At 38.6% G+C, this 25,437-nt stretch overlaps 1 protein-coding gene and 1 long non-coding RNA gene across 2 annotated transcripts; one reads left to right on the forward strand and one right to left on the reverse strand.

Annotated features, from left to right (window-relative positions):
- Positions 1–5,800: 5,800 nt before the first annotated feature.
- On the reverse strand, positions 5,801–11,310 carry LOC110956606 (uncharacterized). Its single transcript, XR_007945696.1, has 7 exons — positions 11,055–11,310; positions 10,456–10,967; positions 10,309–10,350; positions 10,109–10,205; positions 9,086–9,160; positions 7,017–7,092; positions 5,801–6,922 (listed from the first exon to the last, which is right to left on the reverse strand). It is a non-coding gene; the product is annotated as an uncharacterized LOC110956606 (long non-coding RNA).
- A 2,794-nt stretch (positions 11,311–14,104) lies between these two features.
- si:dkey-238d18.4 (TBC1 domain family member 15) lies at positions 14,105–24,600 on the forward strand. Its single transcript, XM_022202234.2, has 10 exons — positions 14,105–14,778; positions 17,573–17,758; positions 17,860–17,978; positions 19,723–19,826; positions 21,442–21,509; positions 21,609–21,755; positions 23,158–23,248; positions 23,337–23,485; positions 23,584–23,725; positions 23,831–24,600. Exons 1-10 carry the CDS (start codon positions 14,538–14,540, stop codon positions 23,997–23,999), a joined length of 1,416 nt encoding a protein of 471 aa, XP_022057926.2. The 5' UTR covers positions 14,105–14,537; the 3' UTR covers positions 24,000–24,600.
- Positions 24,601–25,437: the final 837 nt, after the last annotated feature.

The raw sequence follows: 25,437 nt of genomic DNA on the forward strand, positions 1-25,437 counted from the left end.
GATGGATAAGAGCAGTGAAAGGATCAGACTCATCTTGTGGCCTCAGTGCAAACCTCCCACCTCAAAGATGACTCATTTACAAAAATCATGAGGCTTAACAAGTAACAAGGCCATTTTTATAAGAGTCATCATGAGTATTTTGCATAAAAAATAAAGTAAATATCAGAAACCACCTACTATATTAGCCAAAAACACAAATCTAAACCCAGATAGCAAACTATGGGTGAATCAATGTTGAATCTATGTTGAGACCTAATGTCGAAATTATACAGAAAGCGCAAGGTTGATAAAATGTTGAGTCAACGTTTGCTTTTCAACCATAAATCACACTTTACCCAGATAGCAAAAGATATTAAATCAATGTTGAATTAGGGTTAAGAAGGTTGAATTGTGGTTACGGTTGAAGACTGATGGTTGGATCAACGTTGATTCAACAACATTTTGTCAACATTGAAGTTTGTGTTTAAAAGATACCATTGAATCTACATTGTATTTTGGTTTAATTAAAATGTTTGACAGGTCAATGTTTAATTAATGTTGAATCTATGTTTGCAAACATGTAATCTATGTAAGCAAACATTGACTCAACATTTTATCAACCTTGCGCTTTCTGTATAATTTCGACGTTTGGTCTCAACATAGATTCAACATTGATTCACCCATAGTTTGCCGTCTGGGAAGTTAGTTTTTTAAAAAGATGCTTTTAATTAATGCATGAAGAGTTTTAATTTTAATATTTCTAACATTGGTAACAGTGATAATAGCAAAAATGTGATTGTCTGCAGAGTTAAGTTACACCAGCATTACCTGTACCGTAATTAATGAGGGATTTTATTAAAAAGTTGTGTATTACTTTACTGTCATTAAAATAATGCACAAAACACTCATGTTTAGCATCAATGGTCTCTGTGTTTTTTGTGTAGAAGATCCTTTTGGTTTGCAGCATTAAGGGGGTCCAGCTGCATGGACTGAAACCATCTTATGTCCTTTCCTCCAGAATCCACCTGTTCAAGATTTTTTATTTTTTTAAGGTGGGTTTGTCTTTTTGGGTAAGTGAAGGAAATAACCACTAAGATGTAAAATAAAGTTTGTTTGTTTTTTAACGCAGCTGCTTTTTCATTTCACCACAAAACATCAGAAATGAAAGCCACAAATTCAGTTCCATCACTGATGAGGAAGTGAAATTTAAAGTGTAAAAAAAGCAGGAATGCAATTTAAAAAACATCTCAAAATGTACTTCTGTTGTTGTACTTGTGCACAAATAACAATAATTTACTCCACCCTGAACCCTTTTTACGGCTGAATTAATTAATTTTCAGTTGCGGTTCTTTTAAGATTCTAAGAAGTCTTTGCATGTGATATTCATAGTCTCACCTTAGTCTTTGAAATTGTGTTCTGCAGAATACAGAAACCTCAGGGACATTTTTCATATGTCTTATATTCAACATGTTACTTTTAGCTCACTCTTTTGGAAAACAAATACTGAAAGTTAATTTCACAATAAAGCACAGATGCTAAAGTAGAAAAGATGATAACTAGAGAATAAGTTAACAAGGTGGAGCTGTGTGGAGAAATGGCCATATGATGTTGACGAGGACATTCTCTCTCTACAGACCCCTGTCGTTACCAGTAGAGATCAACCCAGCCTGATATAGAGAAATGTCATGATATGAGTAAGGAGGAGATGTAATGACTTGTTTATTTATATCAGTATCACACTCAAATGTAGCTTTGTGTCAGTCATTTATTTTCACTTTTCTTGAGGGAAACCCCATGTTAACCACATCTGTGGAAATTTCCACAACTGCATTGCAATGTTGCTGTTAATGCATATTTTCATTTGTTTTTTTAAAGTTGGAATTAATCTAATACAACCTCTCAAAGAAAACTAGGAAAATTTTGCATGAACGGTTTTGTCATTAACGACCATTTAAATGTACTACTCTGTTTGCAACTTTAGCAAAAGTTGCAGCTTATAACCTGAAACAAACTGAAATTTAACAACATTTGCAGGTAACATTACAGAAAAGTAGCATATGACTGAAGATTCACTCCACAGCTGTTTGTGTAACATGTTTCACATTTTAAGACACAACAAAGAGAATCATGTAAAACTAACTCTAAAGTCAGAAATAGTCTGAGAGACGAGTCCTGGGAAGACAACAGGTTTGCAGCTATGATGATAAGGTAGTGTCACTATGCAGAGCATCGACAGAACCAAAGTATTCCTCAGCAAATTGTAATCAACACTTTTGTTTGGTGGACTGTAAATCATTGTAGAGTCTCCTCGCTGACTTAAAAAATATGATTTAACTGCACTGATGATGATTAAATAGCATTTTCAGTTTGCTTCAAGTCATTGTTAAAGTTTTGAAATAGTAAAACTGCAATCATGTTAATTGAACTTAATAATACATGTTCAACAAACTGAAGGTTTTAAGTTGAGCCAACTGTTACATCACATGAACAGTCATTACAGACTTGCATTACATTTATAGCTTTTCCCTCTAAAGAATTTGATGAATCACAGCCTCATTTAACATTCATTAAGCCCATAAACTTAAAACATGCCAACAGGATTGAAGTATACATTCCTGTTTAAAAAGATCCTCAAAATATCAAAATTCTACCATTTATGATGTGTGACACGTGGTTCTGTCAGGAAAATTCACAGAAATGTTCTTTAAAATTGTAATATTTCATCAAAATCACTTCACTCAAAAATAAAAAAAATTCCAAATAATAAACAAATTTACAGAAAAGCCATTAGTGACTCAGCTGAGACGGACAGTCATTTGACAATAATTCTGAAACATTTTGACTGAACTGCAATTTAATGAGCTGAATGAACTCACTGTAGTTTATTCATTCAACTCCTAGTTTCAAGAAGTAATGGCTCAAGTTAGAAAAATGTGTGTTTAAAAGTTTTTGAATTTGTCCGAAAATGTAAAAAATACATTCCAAATCTAAAAATCAGGTTAAGAAATGTCCAACTCATTACTAAAACCTGGAAGGACAGTGGTGAACCATCACCTTCGAGGAACAAATGTGGTCGGTCATGTGGTCCGATGAGTCCAGATTTACCCTGTTCCAAAGCGGTGGGCCCATCAGGGTAAGAAGAGAGGTGGATGAACTGATGCACTCATCATGCCTAGTACCTACCAGCCTGTGGGGGTTAGGGTTATGATCTGGGGTTGGTCAGGTTCAGCAACATTATGTTTCTAAAGAATGAGGTCAGCTGAATACTTGATTAGACTGAATGACCAGGTCTTCCGTTCCATTAATGGAGTTTTTCTTCCCTGATGGCTGATGGCGTGGGCATAATCTGAGATGACGATGCCAGGATTCATGGGGCTCACATTGTGAATGAGTGGATCAGGGAGCATGAGACTTCATTTTCACACATGGATTGGCCTCCACAGAGTCCAGACCTCAGCCCCACTGAGAATCTTTAGGATGTACTGGAGAAGACTGCTCAGCGGTCCGACTCTCCCATCATCAATATAGGATCTTGGTGAATAATTAATGCATCTCTGGACAGAAATAAATGTTGTGACACTGCAGAAGCTTATGGAAATGATGCCACAGCGAATGTGTGCCATACTCAAAGCTAAAGGCAGCTCAACAAAATATTAGAGTGTGCGACTTTGTTTGGCCAGCCAGTGTACATATACCATTATTGCATTGCATTCACTTTATGTCCCCCTGTGTTCTTTCTCTGAGTGTCCTTTGTCCCAGAGCTGGATGCTTCTGATCTGTGGTCGCTGTCCCACCAACTGACTTAGTCTCCATCATGTCCACTGTGGGATGCTGCTGCTGCTGTCCTTCCTGCAGCCCACTGCTTCCAGCTGTCCATTTCCACCAGTCTACTCTGCATCGCCCTTACTATACATGATATACTTATCTACACACTGTTTGCATCTTATTACCAGCTATATATTCAGTATATTTAATGCTATAGCCTTACACCAACTTATGAATTACTCATACCGGATGACCTGGTGGTATCGGATCTGGTGACTCCACTGGGCGTACCAAAAATGCTGGCTGTCAAAATCTGCCTGCTGACACGTCACAGAGTGTCAGTGAGGCGCTTCTCAGGAAGGCGAGAGGTTTCACCGAAACTGTCAAGTAAGCAAGGTAGTCAACATCTACCTAATTATTCTGTGTCTGAACAAAAGAACTCATAAACAACTTATGAATCAGTTTCAATGCTGGCGTGTTCTGTATATCCCCAGTCACTTTGTATTGATTATGCATCACTTTGTTTGTATCATCTATGTTGCTCTTATCATACATAGATGCCAATCTGTGTTATGTTTCCTTAAACCAGGTAAGATAAGTACAAGTACATTTTGTCTTGAGTGTTTTAGTTTTGATGTTGATCCAGCCACAGTCACTGTCTGGATGTAAATGTATGCCATTTAGTTGCATTTACAAGCACTACCAGTTTTATTACAACAATGCCCACTCTCAAACATTTTTATTTTGTTTATGTTTGCTTGATGACTGGATAGTCTTTGTAGTGTGTTTTAACTGAGTTTTCTGAGACCTCATTTGATGGTGCAGAGTTCAAAAGTTCATCAAGACGTCTCCAACTTCACAAAACTTCCACATTTACTCAGTTGGCAGCTACTGTTAATTCAGTTTACTACACCAGTTACTAGTGAAAGACTTTTAGATACAAAACAAGCAACAACTTCTGCTTTTTAACTCTTTATTTTGGGCACAGTCCCCACATTAAACATCACATTTCAAACAATAATTTAATCTCTGTATGGTAAACTGAATGAAAAGCATCAGCTCCAACACATATGACACAAGAGGACAAATCTATTGAGAAAGACAAGAAAATTCTATCTGTACATGCAAGTACACCCAAAATTTGTCAATAACTCCTCACTTCTGCCTTTTAAGATAAGATACAATTTCCCCAGAAAGCAGAACTTCAGTCATGAGATATTAGTGCCAAGTTGCAGAAGTTGGTGTCAAGAGCTTGACAGATATCCTTTCCTGTGTCACTCAGTGGTGCAACACAGCACTAACATCACAAAACCCACATTTAAAAACAAGTAGAGGGTCCTACATCTTGTTTGGGAATAGTTTTGTTTTAAATTTTTCTGGAAGTTGTGTTACAGTTTGTGTATTATCAGTACAATATGTGGCCGCCACAGTCAAATCAAAAATGGAGTTACTTTTTATGGTTAGATTAGTCTTGCTGTAAGAAGATCCCCGGTTCGAATCCCGGTCTGGGCCTGGGATCTTTCTGCATAGAGTTTGCATGTTCTCCTGAGCATGCGTGGGTTTCCTCCGGGCACTCCGGCTTCCTCCCACAGTCCAAAAACATGCTGAGGTTCATTGACTACTCTAAATTGCCCGTAGGTGTGAATGTGAGTGTGATTGTTCGTCTATGTATGTAGCCCTGCAACAGACTGGCGACCTGTCCAGGGTGTCCCCTGCCTTCGCCCGAGTCAGCTGGGATAGGCTCCAGCACCCCCCGCGACCTGAATGAGGATAAAGCGGTATATAGAGGATGGATGGCTGGATAGTCTTGCTGTGCCAGACCATTCTCTAGTGCTGGCACAATACTGTGTAGAATGGTCTGACTGCAACTCACTGTAATCAGTATGATACAGGAAGAAAAAAGCTCATTTGTCTTTTAAAACAATTTTAACTGTTTTGAATCGTGTTAAGAAGTGATGTCCCTTCAAATAGTGATGGAAAAATTGTTTTGGTGGTATATTTGCATGCAGGAAGGCAACAACAGTCAATAAAATGGATAATTCACCTCAAAACTGAATAAAAATACAAGGGCAACTTTATTGCAAGATCTTTGAAAACAGTAACACATAGATAGCAGAAGGGGAGGAGAAAGCTACGTAAAACATGCAGCTAGTGGCAGTTTTATATGCGCAAGCTACATCTGGTGAGTCAGATTAAGGTTAAATAAACACAAACCAACTTTAATTAAATGTCTATGACACATGTCCTGGTCTTCTTCATGAATTTAAAACTTGCTACAAGCAGCAACCCCCAGATCACCTTTACATTCATGGTATTTCTTCTATTCTCGCTGAACATTATACTTAAATTGTGACTTGTGGAATTTGTTCTATTTTGAGAGAACTTCAAGGGATACTGGATAGAGAGACTTCAGCATTTTTAAAGTCAGTCTTTCTATAATATTTAAACGCCCATGTGCAGACACAAAGAGACATTTTTGCTTTGCAGACATCCCTTTCAAGCATAACTTCACAGTAAGAGTAGAAATCATAATCTATTTAGTGCAAAAATGCATTCCCAATTTCACTCTGCACTGGAATGTTACTTCAGCCGTCAGAAGTGAACAAATCAAGTAAGAATTTGTCCCACACTTTAGCACAAAAGTCGCTTTTTATGTCTGTACCTCACTGTAGCTCATGTAAATTGGCTTGGGAGGGAATTATCATGAAAACAACACTAAAAACCTGCAAGATCCAGTCTTGGTTTGAGTATTTCATGCTGCTGAGGCCTTGTTTGAATGTGGATTGTAGATTTTGTTCATTATCTCCTACATTAAAGCTGCACTACACTGTAAAATAAACCCTGTAAACAAACAATAAGAATGTAAATGTTTTGTAAACTGCAGGAATGAGCAGTTAAAGAGCAATTGTAACTCTTTTGCTGTTCTTTGTTTTGCAGTTTTCATCACTTGGAAGAAACAATGCATCATTTCTTCTTTCTTCCTGTTGTCATGCATCCTTCAAACTCAGACACACAGGTGTGAACATGTGCACAAAACAATGCAGAATACAGAAATGGCTTTTTAAATAAAGTTCATGTGCAGTTTTGACATGTAATTTTTCTATTTTTTTGTATAATCTACATTTGCGTATACATTTTCTGTGACATCCATACTTTGGTCCATCTCATTTGTTGGGGCCTGCAATGACAGAATTTAGGTTAAATGAAGATTCGCTTTAGTGTATTCCTAAAAGCTACAATCTTCTTATCATATATTAGTGGGAATATTGTACCTCTACATTGATGTACACGGGTTCATCGATAACTTTCACTTCAGGAAGTTCCTTGTCTTTTTTGTCAGATATCTCTCTGAAAAGAAAAAAAGAAAACAGAAAAAAATACATCATCAGAAATGTGTCATTTTGTCCTGAATTTCTGAACATATCTGGGCAAAACCAACAATAAACATCTGTCACCTTACATCTTGAATTTGTCACACGTATAAATACACCTCCTGTCAAAAGAACATTCAATTGGCATTAAAGGGACAGCACTGGACTGGTTTAAATCCTACTTATCAGATAGGTTCCAGTTTGTGCATGTCAACAATAACTCTTCTGAGCATACTAAAGTTAATCATGGAGTTCCTCAGGGTTCTGTCTTAGGACCGATACTTTTCACATTATAGATGCTTCCTTTAGGCAATATTATTAGGAAGCACTGTATTAACTTCCATTGTTATGCAGATGACACACAATTGTATTTATCTATGAAGCCAGATGAAACTGATCAGTTAGCTAGACTGCAAGATTGTCTTAAGGACATTAAAACCTGGATGACTTTTAACTTCCTACTGCTAAATTCAGACAAAACTGAAGTCATTGTATTTGGCCCCAAACATCTTAGAAACTCGCTTTCAAAGCAAATAGTTACTCTGGATGGCATCACGTTGACCTCTAGTACTACTGTGAGGAATTTTGGAGTTATTTTTGACCAGGACATGTCCTTTAACTCACACATAAAGCAAGTCTGTAGGACTTCCTTTTTTCACCTGCGTAATATTGTAAAAATCAGGAACATTCTGTCTCAGAGTGATGCAGAAAAATTAGTTCATGCTTTTGTTACTTCCAGGCTTGACTATTGCAATTCCTTATTATCAGGTTGTCCAAATAGCTCTCTCAAACATCTACAGTTGATCCAAAACGCTGCTGCGAGAGTACTGACAGGAGTTAGCAAAAAAGATCATATTTCCCCTATACTTGCTTCTCTTCACTGGCTTCCTGTTAAATCCAGAATAGAATTTAAAATCCTTCTTCTGACATATAAAGCTCTTAATCTCCTATGGAACCTGCTCCCAGTTTGGGTTCGGGAGGCAGACACCCTCTCTATTTTTAAGACCAGGCTTAAAACGTTCCTTTTTGACAAATCTTATAGTTGGGGCTGACTGGGTGACCCACAGGGGTTCGGGTTGTGTCTTCATTTGCACAGCCGACTCCCTCTTGGACGTCCCTTAGTTCTGCCCCTAGTCATGCTGCTATAGGCCTAGGCTGCTGGGGGACTTCTCTTGATGCACTGAGCCCTTCTCTATCTACCTTTACATTTAATATGTATACCGTTATTGCAGTACATTCACTCCGTTTCCCCCTGTGCTATTTCTCCGAGTGTCCCTGGTCCCAGAGCTGGATGTTTCAGATCTGCGGTCGATGTTCCACCAACTGGTCTAGTCTCCATCATGTCCACTGTGGGATGCTGCTGCTGACCTTCTTTCAGCCCTCCGCTTCCAGCTCCCCTTTTTCCACCAGTCAACTCTGCATCGCCTTCACTATACTTGTTAAGCTAACTTACATACTGTTTGAATTTTACTGCTAGCTATATATGGAGTATGTTTAATATCACAGCCGTACATCACAAGAGTAAACTATGAGTCAGTTTTCAATGCTAGCTTATGCTTTTTTGTGTCACATATCTTGTCATATGTATCCAAATGTGTGTTGTGTTTTTCCTTTCTTTCCCACCCCTCCCTCTCCTCCCATCCCTCCCCCTTGCCCTCCTCTGTCCCTCTCAACCCGCCCGGCCAGCAGGCAGATGGGTCCCCCCTATATAGAGCCGGGTTCTGCTCGAGGTTTCTTCCCTGTTAAAAGGGTGTTTTCCTTGCCACTGTGGCCTTTGGGTTTGCTCTGGGGGTCAGGCATATGGGTTCTGTAAAGCGTCTTGAGACGATTTGACTGTAATTGACGCTATAGAAATAAAATTGAATTGAAAAGGTTTGAGACACTTTCTCATTCAAATAAATTAGAACCCGTCTCAAAACTTTTGACAGGGAGTGTACACTTTTGAAAAAAAATAATTAAATTAAACAAACCTTTTAGGTGGGTCTGATGATGCTCTGCTGAAGTTTGCATAATATCCAGAATCCTTCCTTGTGAAATTGTGTGACCTGAGAAAACATGGTTCATTCTGGTATGTTGTTTGTAAGAGATGACAAAAAATACCAAAATCTGTTTACAGTTCTACACTGTAAAGAAATATCTGTAAAAGAAATTTTATTTTATGGATTTGTTTCGATATTTCTGAAAAAAAAACCTGAAAAATATCAATAAAATTATAAACAACACAGAATAAATTTATATGTCTAAAATAAAATAGCAATAAAAATGTTTAAATGTGAATAAATTAATAATAAAGAAAATGTTAGACATTTTTAAAAAAATACCTAAAAAGAATGTTTAGCTGTATTTAATTTATTTTTAATTTGTGTTTAATTTTATTGATGAACCTATACTCAAATTCAAGTCTCATACTGTAAAAATATTTTTGAAATTAGTTACAATTAGTGATAATTAAAAGCAAAAGAAGTACTGGTTCTGTATCACTGCTGTTATCACTATACATGTATCGAAAACACACACACACATATATATATATATATATATATATATATATATATATATATATATATATAAAATAAGACTATTTTCATTTTGTTTTTGCACATTTAGACATTATTCATTAAACATGCATAATCTCATGTTAACTTAAACTATTTTTTAAAAGTATTACATTCTATTATATGATAATTACTCGTTACTTTATTTGACCACATGTGCTAGAATATTACTGTTTGGTTTGTTTTTTTATTTTAAAAAATTATCTTTATACAGTGGTTCAATCATAAAGAAATTTGTACTAAAACATAAATGTAAAGCCTCCTTAGACATGTTAATAACATATGACATTGCTTTAAATTATTTCTCTTCACACAAAGCTGAATGATCTCATTAGGAGCTCTTTAAATTACATTTTTGACCAAAGGGGGAGCTTAAAATGTCTTGGAATAAAAACAACAACATATGACAGTTAAGAAAAGATCAAAAAGTGATTTTACCGTTTGTGTCTCATCCAAAAGAAAATTCCAGCAACAAGGAGAATGATCAGAAGTGCAGCAGTCGGTACAAAGATGCTCGTATACATCAAGGTTGCAGCTGTGAGAGAATTTACAATCTTTTCAGTAAATTAAACTGAATTACAGTTTCTGACATTAAAAATGAACGTGAAACTTTTCTGAGGGACAAATTATGAACTTACTTTCTGAGGCTTCAGCTGTGAAAAATGCAAGACTTGTAAATGCTGGAAAAAAAAACAAAAACAAGAAAAACAATTAATAATCTGTGACAGTTTTCATTCTGATTACATTTTTACACAGTAGTACTTGTTTCAGATGAAATGACAAACCTGAGTGGGTTTTCAGTGGCTGGTATAGCACCTCGCCATATGGAAGAAAGATACAGATATTAGTTATATTTTTGGTCATTGAGCAAATGTTTTAAATCATAATTTAAAAGCTTTACTGAAATTCTGACCATTCACAGTAATGGAGACTTGACTGTTGTAGAAACTGTAGCTTTCCCCCTTCCCGTAAACCCTCACGAATAGGCTTGTCACATTGTCCCTGATGTCGAGGATCTGAATGGAGCAGTCACCGCTGGCTGCATTTCCAGTGAGTCTGGTCTTATTTCTGTACTCCTCCTTCACGCACATCTCATTCGAGTGGGAAATGAATACTCCGGGATATATGTCGTCACATTCAAAAACTCCAGTGACAAAAATTTTCCAGGAAACAGCAGCAATAGTAACATTTTCTCCATTCTTTGCTTTTGGTGGATAGGTGAACTTGCAGGGTATGAATAGATCCGATCCGTTTGTTACGGTATGATGTCTTTTGACATTTATAGTCCAGTTCTGACCTGTGTTCAAAACCAAATCAGAAATTTAAAGTTCACATTTCAAAAGCTCAGTTCAAAACAAATCCAGCAGCTCAATATTTCACTCACCTTCTGAATAGGAGGCCAGAATCAAGAGGACACTGAGATCAATCAGCTTCATCTGAGCGAGAGATTCTGAAATGAACAAACACAATCCTGAAAACTTCAAGTTCGGTTGTGTGGCCGGTCAAACTGCCCACTCAGTGTGAGAGGGACCCAGAGGAGGTTTGGTGCTTTGTTGTGCTTTGTCATTGTTCGTATGATCTTCACACTGATATTTTTTTGGGTGTGTTTCCTGTTGCATGATGGTGGTAGATGAAAAGAAGAAGAAAAGGGGAAGTTGGGACAGAAAAGTGAACTCTGACCACAGTATAACCATCTCAGAATGCATTTTAAACATATATATTGTCTCCTAAGTAGCATATGGTGTGGGCCTGTCGTGTAAAAACTTGTAACATTAACAGCTCATTTTCTCTGTTCACACTTGTCAAAGCATTAACATGTCAGTGTGAGGATAAGGCAGATGTTTTTGCAACGCAGTGTGGCCAAATCCACCCACCTTGTACAAATACCAAACCACATGCGTTACCTTTTAAAGTAGGAAGATGGAGTGGTGCAAGTCATCCCCAACCCTGCTCATGTGGCCTACGAAGAAAACTATAATATCCTCGAATAATGAGATAAGAGCAAAATGTACAGACAAGGAAGTCACATGCTCGGCAACAAAAAAGTGGGTACATAACTATGCTGTTCAATAACTGTGTTTATTCATGTGTTTGAGATTTAATATATATAAATTTGCAAGTTGTGGCTCATCAGACATACCGTAAAACGGGGCTATAAGGGACAGCGGGGTAATAAGGGACATTTTTCCGGAAAATGTTTTAAATGTAATTCTGCGGTTTTTATGTTGAGCAGGATGCGGTTGTGTGTTGTTTTTTAAAAACAACTCAAATCAAAAAGAAAGACCCGGTTCATAGTGTGGCCCGCCCACTGTATAGTGGACAAAATGAACCTCATCCAACTATTAAAGGGAAGATCAAACAAAGACTGTGTCACAATATTCCGCCGCCTGGAAAACCTGGAAAAGAAACGAGCGTGCCACAGAAACCACCTTATAGCGGGCGGGTCACACTATGAACTGGGTCGAGGGGGCCTACATCCTTTCGCATACCTGGGACACCATCCTCCGGAGACCACCGGACAGCGGGAGGCGTGGTCGGTTTTGACAGATTCTGACCGACCACGTGATAAAAAGGACACGTCACCAAACGTCAGATGACGCTATGAGGAAGACAGCAGAAGCTGTCGAAACATATCAGCAAGGTAAAAACAACTCTTTTCGAATTGTCGGTTTAAATAAGTAAAACTATTGTAGGATAAGTTTACATTTTTTCAGACTGAACCTGGTATAATGTGTTACCTGTTCCTGCGTTAATTCATAGCATTTTTGGATTCTGTAACTGTTATTCCACACTGACCACGGAAAAATCTTTGTGCCTTCTTTGAACCTTTTTTGCTAAGAAGGGAAGCAAAAAAATTTAAACCTACAGAAAGGAAAAAGCATTGCAGCTGCCATGAAAAGAAAGAGTCCTGCCATTAACCTATCCAGGGTGCACATAGACGCATGAGTAATGTAAATTAGACAATAACAAATGGAAGTGTGAGCCTAAATATTAAATATTCTCATATTTAATAGTTTCTACATTCAGTACAACAAATGCTCCCTTCCATCAGTTCACCTTCAACTGGAAGTTGCAAAGTGATCGTTTAGTGACCTCTGTAGGAATTTTTTAGTCTGTTCAGTTGACCATGTAGGCCTGTTTTATTTTTTTGCTCTTTCTTGCATCCTGCAATAAATTTGTGACACTTTAAGAGCTATTCCTGAGCTTTATTTCTATGTGTTCACATTAGCAAAACCAAGCTTCATGTATATTCCAAACCACTTTTAAACTGACCAAATACGTCACTAATATGTTTATCTGGTCCAAGTTATATTTAATTTAGTAAACATGCACTGTCACTAATGGATGCATCTTCTTGAGGGGTGAAGCTAAATGGTGGTCAAAGCTGCCACAGACTATTGGCCCAACACAACCAGCTTTCTTGCAGAATTATTTCTTTGTGGCTGCTGTTCCCATATAGATGCATATTACCACCATAACCAGCCCCCATTCAACCACATAGAAACAAGTAGTTTTGCCCAGCCAGACAATGGACATACAAGATAAAAATGCATCAGTTTTTATATGCATATATGTAGTCTGCACATTTTTATTAGTCATAGTGTGTCTCTTTGAGGTTTAGCCGTGCATTTAGTTGAAGTTCTTGCACAGCGTCTTAAAGACTGGAGGGATCACATCTACTTTGAAGAGTTCAAAGTGGTACAAACTGCTGAACAATGTTACATTGACCCGGAACCTGCAGCCAAAAGAAAGAAACTCAAAACTGGATGGACAGTGTGAAGTCTCAACTACGCGAGTCCTGAGCTGAACAACACCTGTCTATATAAACTGGACATGTTAAATTGCAATTATCTTCCGAGTTTTATCAATAATTTAAAAGGAAACCCAGGACTTTAGCAACTTTTCCACATTTTTTTTATGAATTGAGGGGCACGTGTAAAAGCCCAGAATTGGAACTCCTGTACCCCCCCCAAAAAAAAAAAAACAAAAAAAAAAACACACCCACACTCAATGATGGACTATATACACAAAGGAAAGTGCAATATTAATACAAATCAGTTTTCACACTTACAACTGTTATACCACAGTTAAGCATGAATCACCTTGCACATATCAGTCACTTTACTTTTCAGTCTTTAAAGCATCCTATTGCACTGGTACTTTTTTAGTACTTGTTTTTAAAGCCGTTATTGTCTTTAAAGTTGATTCTACAGTGTCACCAAAATTTCATAGTAGAAATACAATGACAAACATCCTTGAATCCTTCAACATAAAAATCGTATTATACAGTGTATGAGTTCTCATGTACTTCCGTGGCAGTTCTGCTGGCAAATAATAAGAGTGACTGACAAAAAAAAAAAAAAAAAAAGACTATTTGGCCTGCATATTTCCTGAGGGATTAAAAAAAAAAAAACACTCTCAGCCTTTCCACCCCAGTTGTCTGGCTCCACCTAAATAGAATCCAAAACCCTCGTCCGTTTGATTTATTTTGGAGGCTACATTTGTCAAATCCTTCCGGAAAACCGGATGTTGTTGAATAACTCCACTAGATGGGGTGAGACTTTCTCGCAAAAGTAGTGAACTTCTTTGGCACTTTGAGTCCGGACTCCACCTGGAATGTGGGTCAAAGTGGGATCGCCAAGGTGCGGTCATGTGACTCCCAGATGGCCGAATGAAAGTCCACGGAGCTGGAAATGGTTTGCTGATATTTAATTCGACGAGGTTTTGGTGATCTGGAACGATCAGGAATGAGTGTCGGCTGATTTCAGCTCTGGGGAAATGCGTTTTGGGAAGAGACGCTTTGTTTATTGCGCATTCGGCTGCAACGGAACGATGTGATACTCGGTTGTCTGCTGTTATTCTGTGGATGCGGCTCGACTTTTCTTCACCTGAGCGCGGTGTGGTGGCCAAAACTCACATGGCAGATCTAAAAAACAGGAATCCACAGCGGGCAGCGGGAGAAGAGACGAGCTCCGACCGCTCTCAGAGGAGAGTAGCAGCGTTCAGCAGTCCGGCTCTGTGCGCCGCGCGTCTCACCTTACCTGGAGTCATGGACGCAGAGGGGAGGGTCGACGAGTCACGGCTGAGGATGCACATCTTCAAAAACGGTCCATCTACCTGTCAAATTAAATATCCTTTACTTTTGGGTTGCATTTGGACACAGGTCTGCGCGCATTTTAAGCATCAAACACATAAATTCATACAACCTGTTGGATTTTTACGCACCTTTTCTGCATTGGTTCATGGCGCAGTCGTCCTTAGAGCGAAGAAAACACTAAATTTAGGCACAAACGTTATAGAGGCTTTTCAGCTTTTTATTAGAGGCACAAATGCAGACGTTTTTGGAATCTGCATCTATGTTTGGATACACCCAAAGTGCATGTAATTGTTCCATTAATTGCTATGCAGACGGTAAAATAGCGTTTAATCACAAATCACCTGCACCTGCTTGATTGCTTGCAGGTGTGCAGTGTGTATAATATGGCAAACTTAATCTTCATTCATGCACAGTGGCAGAACGGGTACTTCATTTAAGTAAAAGTAAACATTTAACTGAAGTAAAAATAATGCAGGTATCATATGCAACATGTGCTTCAAATATTAGAAGTGAAAGTACTCATTGTGCAGCAGTAAAATGGTCCCTGACAGTGTTAGTGTTACTGTTATATGTGATGTTTTATTTATATATATATATATATATATATATATATATATATATAAATTCTTGTGACATTAATGTGTATGTTCACTTTTACTTTTGTAGCTGTTGAGGTTAAGGTTGAGCTAAATTTTAATACTTTACACACTGTATCTATAGCAGTGCATCATATTCTGCTGCATCACCCTGTTAGAACCGCATACCTCTAAAAATTTTTACATCAGCTTGGAAAAACAGCCCCGTTTTCATACTTGTGATGATGCATTTTCCATCTTAACCAAGTTTATTTCACCTAGCAAGTAGGAAAATGCTTGAAAATCAGCATGTTTTCCAACAATCAGTTTTAGAAAATGTTATGAGTAAACAGTGCAATATATGCCTCATGCGATGTTGTGGGGATGAAGTAGAAAGCTGCAAAAAATGGAAACACTTAAATAAAATGCAAGTACCTTGATTTTATACTGAAGCACGGCACTTGAGTAAATGTACTGAGCTCTGTTTCACTGCTTTTCATGCACTTTTGCATGAAACATGAATTCTTTGTCAGTGATGACATTTGAACTTAATCCCTCAAAGACTAATGATTTCGAGGTCACAGCATGGCAAAAAGAAATCATAAGTAATCCCTTAATGCTCATTTAGCAATATAAAGTCTTGACTAATCCCGATAATTTAATAGTTTAAAGGGTTATTGTGCCTCTCTGTATTGATTCAGCAGCTCACTGAGGACACAGTCAGGACTTTTATGCGTTCGGAAAGTTGTTGTAATTAGATCTCTAGAACATAATATTAAGCATGTGGCTATAGCATCTAGGAGAATATTCTTGTCATTCTGCTGTGCTGCAAGACTTTTTCTGACCAGAAGAGTCCAGATCCAGGACGTCAGCTGAGTCTCAGTCGAACAAACTCTTCTCTAAAATCAAACATCTCATTGTCTAATCAGGCCTCCCTGGAGCAAAGAACTGCAGCGTGACTACACGGGCATCGTTTAGAGATGAGAACAAGAGGAATAAAATCACATGGGAATCAACAGACCACAAAATAAAAAAACATCAGTGAAGTGTGTGAGGATTAGATTTCCAGCAATGGTTTCTGTTTTACAAGACACAATATCAGACACCATGATTGGCCAGATTTCTTCAGGTTTTCACAGAGAAGTTCTTTCTGTGAAAACATCACATTGGATCAGTCATCTATGAGCAGGAATGTGGAATTCACCCTCCCTTTTTAGCGACCCTCTGACCTTTATGCACTTTCCTTCTCGACAAAACATGGAAAAGAAAGATTAAAGAAACCTGCAGTGCGAGACATTACATAAGACATCTCAAAATCCTGTGAATGGAGGCGAAAGTTCAGAGTTTATAATGTGGATCAGCAACGTTTTGACAAAGTTTTCCTCTCTGTTCCTTTTTCATTTCTATTCAGGGCTCATTCAGCTCAGTGATCAAACATTGCTTGTTTCAGTTAGAAGTTTTAGCCACGATAAAAGCAGATCTCTCTCAAAGGAAAAAAAAATCATGCCTTTTTTGAAAGCTGACAGATTGTCTGTGCAGGTGTGGATCAGTCGTCTTTGCGGCTGCTCCAAAATGCAGCTGCTCCTCTTCTAACAGGAAAATGAAAGTGTGATCACTTCCCACTTCCCCCATCTGGCTTTCTGTGCATTTCAGGATTGATTTTAAGACGTTGTTATTTGTTTTTGAAAGTTTCAAAAGGGTTGGCTCCACCTTTTTTAGCAGAACCCTTAAATCTTCATACTCTGGTTAGAGGTCGAGCAATCAGATGCCACAAAAACAGAGGCAGTCGAGCCTTTGCAGTGGCTCCTAATCTCAGGAACAGTTTACCTTTTATAGTAAGAACTGCTCAAACTTTAAAGCCGCTCCACCTCTTGACTTCCTGACACAATCTTTTGTTGTGTTGCAGCTTTTAATCGTATTGTTTATTGTCTTCTTGTATTCGCATTTGACTAGTCGTCATTGTGTTTTATTGCCTCCAACACTTTGGTTCAACTCTTGCTGCTTTAAAATGTGCTTCATACTTTTTGAAGGTTATATTTTGGCCTTTTCCCTTTACTGCAGAAAGACAGGAAAAGTAGGGAAAGGTCAGACTTGATCTATATCCTCCATGTTGAGGACTTAAGCACCTGTTCATGCGTCACCTGCTCAACCGATTGAGCTACTGTGGGATCCAAATGTGCTTTATTTATATGTATTTGACTCTAAATTTGCTCTTCATTCCCTGTCTAGGTGGCGTCCCTCAGTCTGAGCGTGGCCTGGCATGGCGTTTTCTCTTCGGGATGTACCCGTGCAGCTCGACACCTTTGGAGCGCTCTCTGCTGCAGGAGCAGTTGGTCGTACGTTACCGCGTTATGAAGAGAAAGTGGCAGCAGTTTCTACCTTCAGCCGTACGGATGCACCTCAACGGCACTGACGGTAAAGGCCCAGACTTTCATTTTTGTTTGCATTTCTTTCTTTTCCTGTTTGACTGCCCCGCTCTCTGTTTCTTTTTTAACATCTATGACCATTTGATCCAGCTGAGTTGGTGGCAGCTGTCCGGTACTTTGACGTAAGACAGACTCAGGTCCTGCAGCAGACCCGCTACCATTGTGAGGAGGTCTGGGACAGGCAGGCGTTCCTGAAGCTTCAAGCACAGGTTAGAGCCATTAAATCTTCAAATTGCAATCTCTGTCTGTTCTATTTTACGTGTACATTTGTCTGAATCTAACCTGGTTGTGTTAGATTTCTTTAGTTCTATTCAAAATCTTCACTTTGGCCTTAGCAGAAGGGAAAAGATCAGCTTTGTAAAGTGGAAGTAGTGGAGTGTGTTTGGGGAAATGACACAGCCGGATCTAATTTGGTTAAGCAAACTGTTTGTCATCTATTTACTTTGGCATCTCTTGCCCTTTTAGTGCTAGCTGAAGTGTTAAACCACGTAACGAGTGTGTCGTTGCAACTCAGGTGAAAGTTTGGCAAAGGCGGGGAGGCTACACATGAGTTGTACCTATAAATAAGTTAATTTTGCAGAACATTAAAGAAAGTACATTCAAAATGTAACCAAACAAGGTGGAAACCAGAGGAAAGAGAGGGAGACTGGCTGACTTCTACCACATTATGCAGTAAATCCAGTCGACTTCTGCAGGAATTAGTCTTCCCAGAGGGTTGTAAAACCCCCTCTTGTAAAAAAAAAAAAAAAAAAAAAAGTGATTCTGTCGATATACACTGATATTGCAATGTTAATTCACAGCTGAAATTGGCATTGCATTTCGAGCCACCTTGTCCTTAGATTGCAGTCCTAGTAAGGCTAATAAGGTTCTTACCAATCCCTGACACAGAATCTCTGCCAATATTGCACATTCCTCCAACTTGTGCACCAAAAAACATCTGCAACCAAAATGATGGTGGATATTACTGCAATAACAAGCAGAGCAAACAGTCTAGGACAGTATACAAGATAAATGCGTGTGTGAGTAACAGGACCAACTCCTTGAATCCACAACACTCTAAAAATATTCACCCATCATGACCTGTTTCTGCTTGTAGTGCTTTTCAACACTGAGTAAAGTCACAGTAGAGACCTCTATCCAGCTGAGATAGTGTGGCTGGACTTCAGAAGAGCTTCTCACTCACAATCCCTATGCAACTTGCTGAGCAGCTTTGCACAGAAGAATGGGGTAAAATTGTAGTTTGAGACTGAGCCACACACTCTCAGCGCTGTAATGAAGTGGGTGAATTCTTATGCAAGCACTCTGGAAATATCTGTTTTCACCTTGACACTAAAGAGGCTTTCTAAAAGTTAACTGTCATCAGCAAAAGCTTAACTAAGTTGGCAGTGATTCAATGTTGAAAAGCAATAAAACGGAAAAACTTCCAAGGAGTGTGAATACATTTTATAATCACCGTACGTCAGGTCAGTGTCTGCATCAAGGCCCTGACTACGTGACACTGAACAGGCAGGTGACTCCCTCTTACCATTAAACAAACCTGATGTACCTGCTTTAAAGTGCTGAATCCCAATGTGCATCCACAAAATCAAAAAGTAGCCATTGCAGTAACTACGCAGACACCTCAAAGTAAAATACACAATAGCAGAGCATTGATCAAAGTCTACTAACACATAAAGATTGGAATATTGTTCACCCATAAAAGAAAAATCCAGTGCCGTTACCAACAACTGTTGCATTCTGATGGCTAAACTTCTCTTGGAACTTTTAAAATCCACAAAACATATCAAATCCTTGCTTTAATCTTACAATTTCCAGTGCAAGAGCAAAGTGGAATTTAAAGAAGTGCCATGTTTTTCAAAAATATCAGCTCCACGGAAGGTGACGACACTGATATCTCAATCAATATTAGTCAAGTTTACAGTGATTGTCTCTACATTTTCCTTCTCTCACCAGATTTTATTTGAGCGGGTCACATTTGACAATGAGGAACTGCAGGAAGCGATACGAATCATTGACAAGGATGTGCCCCGAACCAACAGGGACCTGAGCTACTACCAGTAAGTTATTGTCAGCCTGTGGTGTTTTATACAATATTTAAAATATGGGTCAGCAGCCACAAGTTGAACTTTCTGAACTCATGACTCAGCTTCAACCAATAGTCATGTGACAAAAATCAAGGGACTTTTTTGCTGAATTGCAGGTTGTTTCCCCAGAGCAGAAAGGGGACAAGCAGAGATAAAAATGTAAATGTTCTAAAAGCTGTCAAACATCTACAGCATGAAGTTTTCTTCAGTACTGGTGTTCTGCGTGTTAATTCTAGCTTTAAACTTTTTTTTTTTTTGTGGAAAATAACTAAACCAATAATGAAGCTTAGTTTTTCTGCTTTTAGAATGATTTATGGCATTATATAGCTTGCTGTTGTGCCGTTTTCATAAAGGTATATTGGAGTGAAAAATGAGCCCACAGTGACTAAAAAGGACAGAAACTAGCACACCCAGAAACCACTTGAAGATCAGAGGGTTACAGCAGCTAAAAGATTCATTTTACAAGTACTTTTGGCTTTATTACCAAGTGCCGCATTCAGCTCTTAACAACTACCACCATCTTATTCCCGCAAATTAGGAATCATGTTTCAGTGTTGCTGCACAACACTTGAAATTTCTTTAAGAACCCCTAAAAGTCTGCAAACATAATGCATAAAATGATTTACAACCAGCTATTCACAGAGCATCGTCATTTTGTACCCGTTAATGCAAACACTTTATGGGGGCATTTGATATTTTTGTTGAACAGTGACAGTAGAGAGAGACAAAATGTTGGAAAAGAGAGCAGGAGAATGACACGCAGTGAGGGTTTGAGCCGACCATGAATGAAATCAGGATATGCTTTTTTTCTTCATCATACATCATACAGAAGCCAATTATTTCCATTTAGGGAGATGACTAAATGGTATTTGGAACCAGCAAAAATGAAATTCCTGGTGTCAAAATTTAGAATAACACACACTTCAACGCAAAACCTAAGCATTTATCCTTCAGCGTTGACAGACTTTTTGATCGGTACATTACTTGAGACCACAGTGTGGTGACTACAGACTGAAAGAAGTGGTTACAGCAGCCCTGAAGGAAGCTTAACTTCTTTTCTTTTGAATTAGTTGAAATAACAACGCAGATGAACTTAAGATCAGATCAGATAATTACTTCAGGCTCATAATCAGCCACTCCCTAGAACCGAGAACTCATTGCTCAACGGATTCTGCACCACGTGTCCTAATCACTCAGCTGTCAGGTTGCCCACCTTTTCGATGAGTCAATCTAGGAAGATGTTGGTTAGTCAGAAAAAAAGAAAGTAGAGGTCTGAGCTGAGGTAAACGGAAATACACAGAATACAGAAATAATGTAGATGACATAAAAATAAACAATGGGAAGCTTTAAATTTATGGTGTGAAAGCTCGAGTAATGCCTGTAAACTGGTATCAGCTAGAAAACCTCTGAAACTGCTGCAATATTACTTGGAATTAGAAGCAGTTCTGCCTTTTGGTGGTTGCACAAGCAAAAACATTGCGCCCGTTAATTTCTTCGTGACTGTAGAGGCTTTACAACAGCAGACTGCATATATTTCACATCAAATAATTGTGCTTTTACCATACTCATAATTTCTGTGTGTCTGCAGGGACGAAGGTTTAGGCAATCTGTTGGTGTTGAGAGACGTCCTCATCACTTATGCTGCTTTTCATCCAGGTAAAGAGCCAGACTGAGCCCATCTCAGGTTTATTAACTCACAGGTTGTTTTGCCATCAGAGAGGCTAACGTCCCTTCTGTCTCGACTGTTAAATCCAGAGGTCACTTACGCTCAGGGAATGAACGACCTGTGCAGCCGCTTCCTGGAGGTTCTGGACTCTGAGGTCGACACTTTCTGGAGTTTTTCTTGCTACATGGAGAAATTCTCCAGAGACTTCAGGGCTGATGGTCTGCACAGGAAAATAGGTGGGAATATCAAGAAGAAATGCAAATGTTTTTCCTACAAATGCTACAACACACATTCATGTTGAGCTCTCCAGGACATTAGCAAACAACCTGTGTCATGTTGGAGCCAAATATTTCAGATTTTGACTCAGTCCAGAGTACCTGCTAGTGATTTTTGCACCCTAGTTTTTGTAATGTTCTACATAATATAAATGAGCTGAAAATTCTGCCTGTGTGAGCACCATGACCAACTTTTTAGATGAAACAGCAACTTCACTTTAATCAAGTGACTGACCACCAGTTTCCCTCATATGCATCTTTCTGTTTCACTTAATAATTTTGCTTCAACTTGCATATTATTGTTTTTCATAAGCACCTGTTTGTTATGAATACTATTCAAGCACAGGGCTCCACCCGTTATAGAAAATATACAAGAGGAATGTTTCTTTTTTTATTGGCTTAGTAAAGCAGAAGATATGAAAAAAATATTTTAGTGAAGCATCCAAAGTGCCTAAAACTTTTGCACTGTGAAGCATGTTGTTAAATATTTGGGAGCTCTAGTGGAAAAATAAAGACACTGAAAACTTAGTCCAGGTGATTTATGAAAAAAAAATGTCACTTGTACCAAATTATGTTGTTTTTTTTAAATCATATCTCCAGAAACAAATAAGATAAGACAGAAAAAAGCTGAGATCTGTCCATATGTTGTGATGGTCTGTGATTACAGTGATACTATATACAACATTATAAACTGCTCATGTGAAGAATATTCAAAGACACGAGAAGGAAATCACATTATCTGAGATTCTAGGCTGGACTTCAGAATATTTTGTCCATGGCATTTATGTTGTCTCGAGTTTTATGAGCTTCTTTTGTTGGTTAATCCTAAAAAACACCGACTCTATAGAGGAGAACAATATTCAGTATAACCTTAGAATGTTCAAATTAGGGAGCAGAGGAAAGATTTACTGGACAAAATGTGTTTCAGCAGCACAAGTTCAATTGCTTTGTTGTTGCTGAGCCTATTCTTCACATCATCTACCACATTGATGCAGAGCTGTACAGTTCAGTTAGGCTTTCTTTTACATCTGCAAAGCTCCCAGCGGTGATCCATGCAGCTGCAAAGTTTTAAGACCATCAAAACATATGTTAATATATTTTGATGGTCTGTGTTAATTTCTGAAAATGTTCAGGATCCCAAACTGTACAAATGTACTAAATTTTTGATAAAAAAATTTAAAATGAAACCTAAAATTTGGTACAGATTGCCTGGACTAACCTAATTCCAGAACAAGAGAAATTTGATTGTAGGTCAGGCATTCAGACAGAAGAACACATCTTGGTCCAGAATTAAACTAATTAAAGATCTGTGTGGAATGACGGTTTTGTCTATAAATTAGTTCATTTCAAGCATATGTTTTAGAGCTGGAGGCAGCCTTGTTGAAGGAACTGGACCCTCTTCTTTATACTCACTTGGTCAAAGACAGCATGGAGAGCCTCGCATTCTGCCACAGGTATGCATTTATTGACTATATCTAAACATCTTTTTCCCCCACATGCACATGTTCGTCATGTCTGTGTACCTGTTTTTCGTCCTGTAAGGTGGCTCCTGTTGGGCTTCCAGAGGGAGTTTGAACACAGAGATGCCCTGCGTCTGTTTGAGATCCTGAGCTGCGACCACCTGGAGCTCATCTCCCAACAGGTGGACCGAGCTCGTTACCAGGAAAGACTGACCCGAAAATACAGCACAGGTGAGTCCAGGAGAAGAGGTGGAAAAATAACTAAAAAGCTAAAGTTAAGTCTATTAAACATCTTACAGTGATAAATCTTTGCTCTTTGATGTTTCCAGAAGAAAATTCAGAGTCAGAGCTGCAGGCCGTCAACACTGACTTCACCTTTGAGCTCTTCATCTGTGCAGCCATCCTGTTAGAGAACAGAGAGGCGCTGCTGCAATGTCGAGATGACGTCCAGCTCATCCAGTTTGCCAGCAGGTCTGACTTTATGCTAAGACATTAAAAATATCTCATGCAACAAAATAGAACTTGTGTATATGCTGATTAGTGTGAATGCATGGATGAACTTTGTCTTTTGTGCAGCTTGCAGGGAACGCTGGACCTGAACAGCACGCTGAAGAATGCCGAGTATCATTTCTACAACTACTGCAAGCGCTGTGCTTGGGACTATATGAATGGACGCTGCAGAGAATACAGGAGCAAGAACGAGGACTTTTTCTATCAACTCCGCAGCTTGTTTGTTTTGAAGTGACTGTTATTTAAATAGCCGATTGCACGGGCTGAAACTGTAATTTGATAGCTAAGGACTTATAATCCCTGAGGGAAACACACTGATGGCTGCTTATTTTAAACGTGATCTGTTTTATGCTGTTGTACAGTATTTATTATATGAAAGGTGACCATCTGTGAGTCATTTTATTTGCTCTCCTGAACTGCCATGAACATTAAACGCTGAAGCTTAATATTTCATTACCTCAGAAGAAGAGCTTTAACTGATGTTTTTTGCAGGTTATGCAATATTCAGCTGCTAGCAGTGTGTAAATACTACGATGTGGAGTGTCGCAACAGGTGCTGCCTGTAAGGAACTGCAGTTATATTTAATGCCAGAAGGCACATGCGTCAGAGAGGCCTATGTAACAGGAATAGATGAACTCTGGCAATGGGACCATGCACTACTGTGTCTTTAAATAGAGAATGAAAAACACGCACAATATAAGAAAACACACAAAAAAAACCACTGGAAGACTATTTAGTAGGTGTTGGTAATATTCATGCTCAGTTTTTGTATTTTTTGTATTCATAACCTAGATAACTTTCTCTATGCTTTGAATAAAGGCTCCTCTTTTTAGTAATCTGTGCCCTCATAGAATATCCATCCATCCATTCTCTATACACCGCTTTATCCTCACTAGGGTCGCGGGGGGTGCTGGAGCCTATTCCAGCTGACTCGGGCGAAGGCAGGGGACACCCTGGACAGGTCACCAGTCTGTCACAGGGCTACATATACAATCACTCTCACATTCACACCTACGGGCAATTTAGAATAATGGATTAACCTCAGCATATTTTTGGACTGAGGGAGGAAGCTGGAGTGCCCGGAGAAAACCCACGCATGCACAGGGAGAACATGCAAACTCCATGCAGAAAGATCCCAGGCCCATCCTCATAGAATAGCCACAAGTGAAATTTAAGTAGAAAGATGTTTCGAAATTGTAATTTAGGCATGCAAAGTTCCTCAGAGAAGCACTACCTCTATAAAAGTGTTTTTCTGACCTCCAAAATCTAGTTTCTGGAAGCATCCATGACGGATTCTGTTCCGGTGTTAACTGATGCATTAAAACTTGATTTGTAGGTCATTTACTCTCATACAAGCAATTGAGATTCTATTAAAAAAAACACACAAAATAGAACACTGATAACAATTTGAAATTCTAAAGTCAATAATGTGAACTTATAGCTGAATTAAGTCATGGCTAAGAGATTTCTCACAATGATAAACATATTTCGGTCCTGACAACCTGGGCAATAGAGCATGTGAGCAACAGTGTCTACTTTCAGGAACTACTTTTTCCATTTCAAAGCAGTTTTCAAATGAACAATGAAACCTAAGTGAAACCCTTATGATTTCACATTTTGCATTTTCTCTTGCAGTCCTGTTTTGTTCAGTTCCACTAGCAGATGGCTTCAGC

This window comes from Acanthochromis polyacanthus, chromosome 12 (genome assembly GCF_021347895.1).
Source record: "Acanthochromis polyacanthus isolate Apoly-LR-REF ecotype Palm Island chromosome 12, KAUST_Apoly_ChrSc, whole genome shotgun sequence".
Classification (NCBI taxonomy): domain Eukaryota; kingdom Metazoa; phylum Chordata; class Actinopteri; family Pomacentridae; genus Acanthochromis; species Acanthochromis polyacanthus.

Bases quoted from the DNA above. Each gene is read 5' to 3' on its own strand.
- si:dkey-238d18.4 (XM_022202234.2), top strand. From the start codon at position 14,538: ATGCGGCTCGACTTTTCTTCACCTGAGCGCGGTGTGGTGGCCAAAACT. The intron at 17,759-17,859 runs GTAAAGGCCCAG...CATTTGATCCAG, and splicing joins GCACCTCAACGGCACTGACG to CTGAGTTGGTGGCAGCTGTC. The intron at 21,756-23,157 runs GTGGGAATATCA...CATATGTTTTAG, and splicing joins TGGTCTGCACAGGAAAATAG to AGCTGGAGGCAGCCTTGTTG.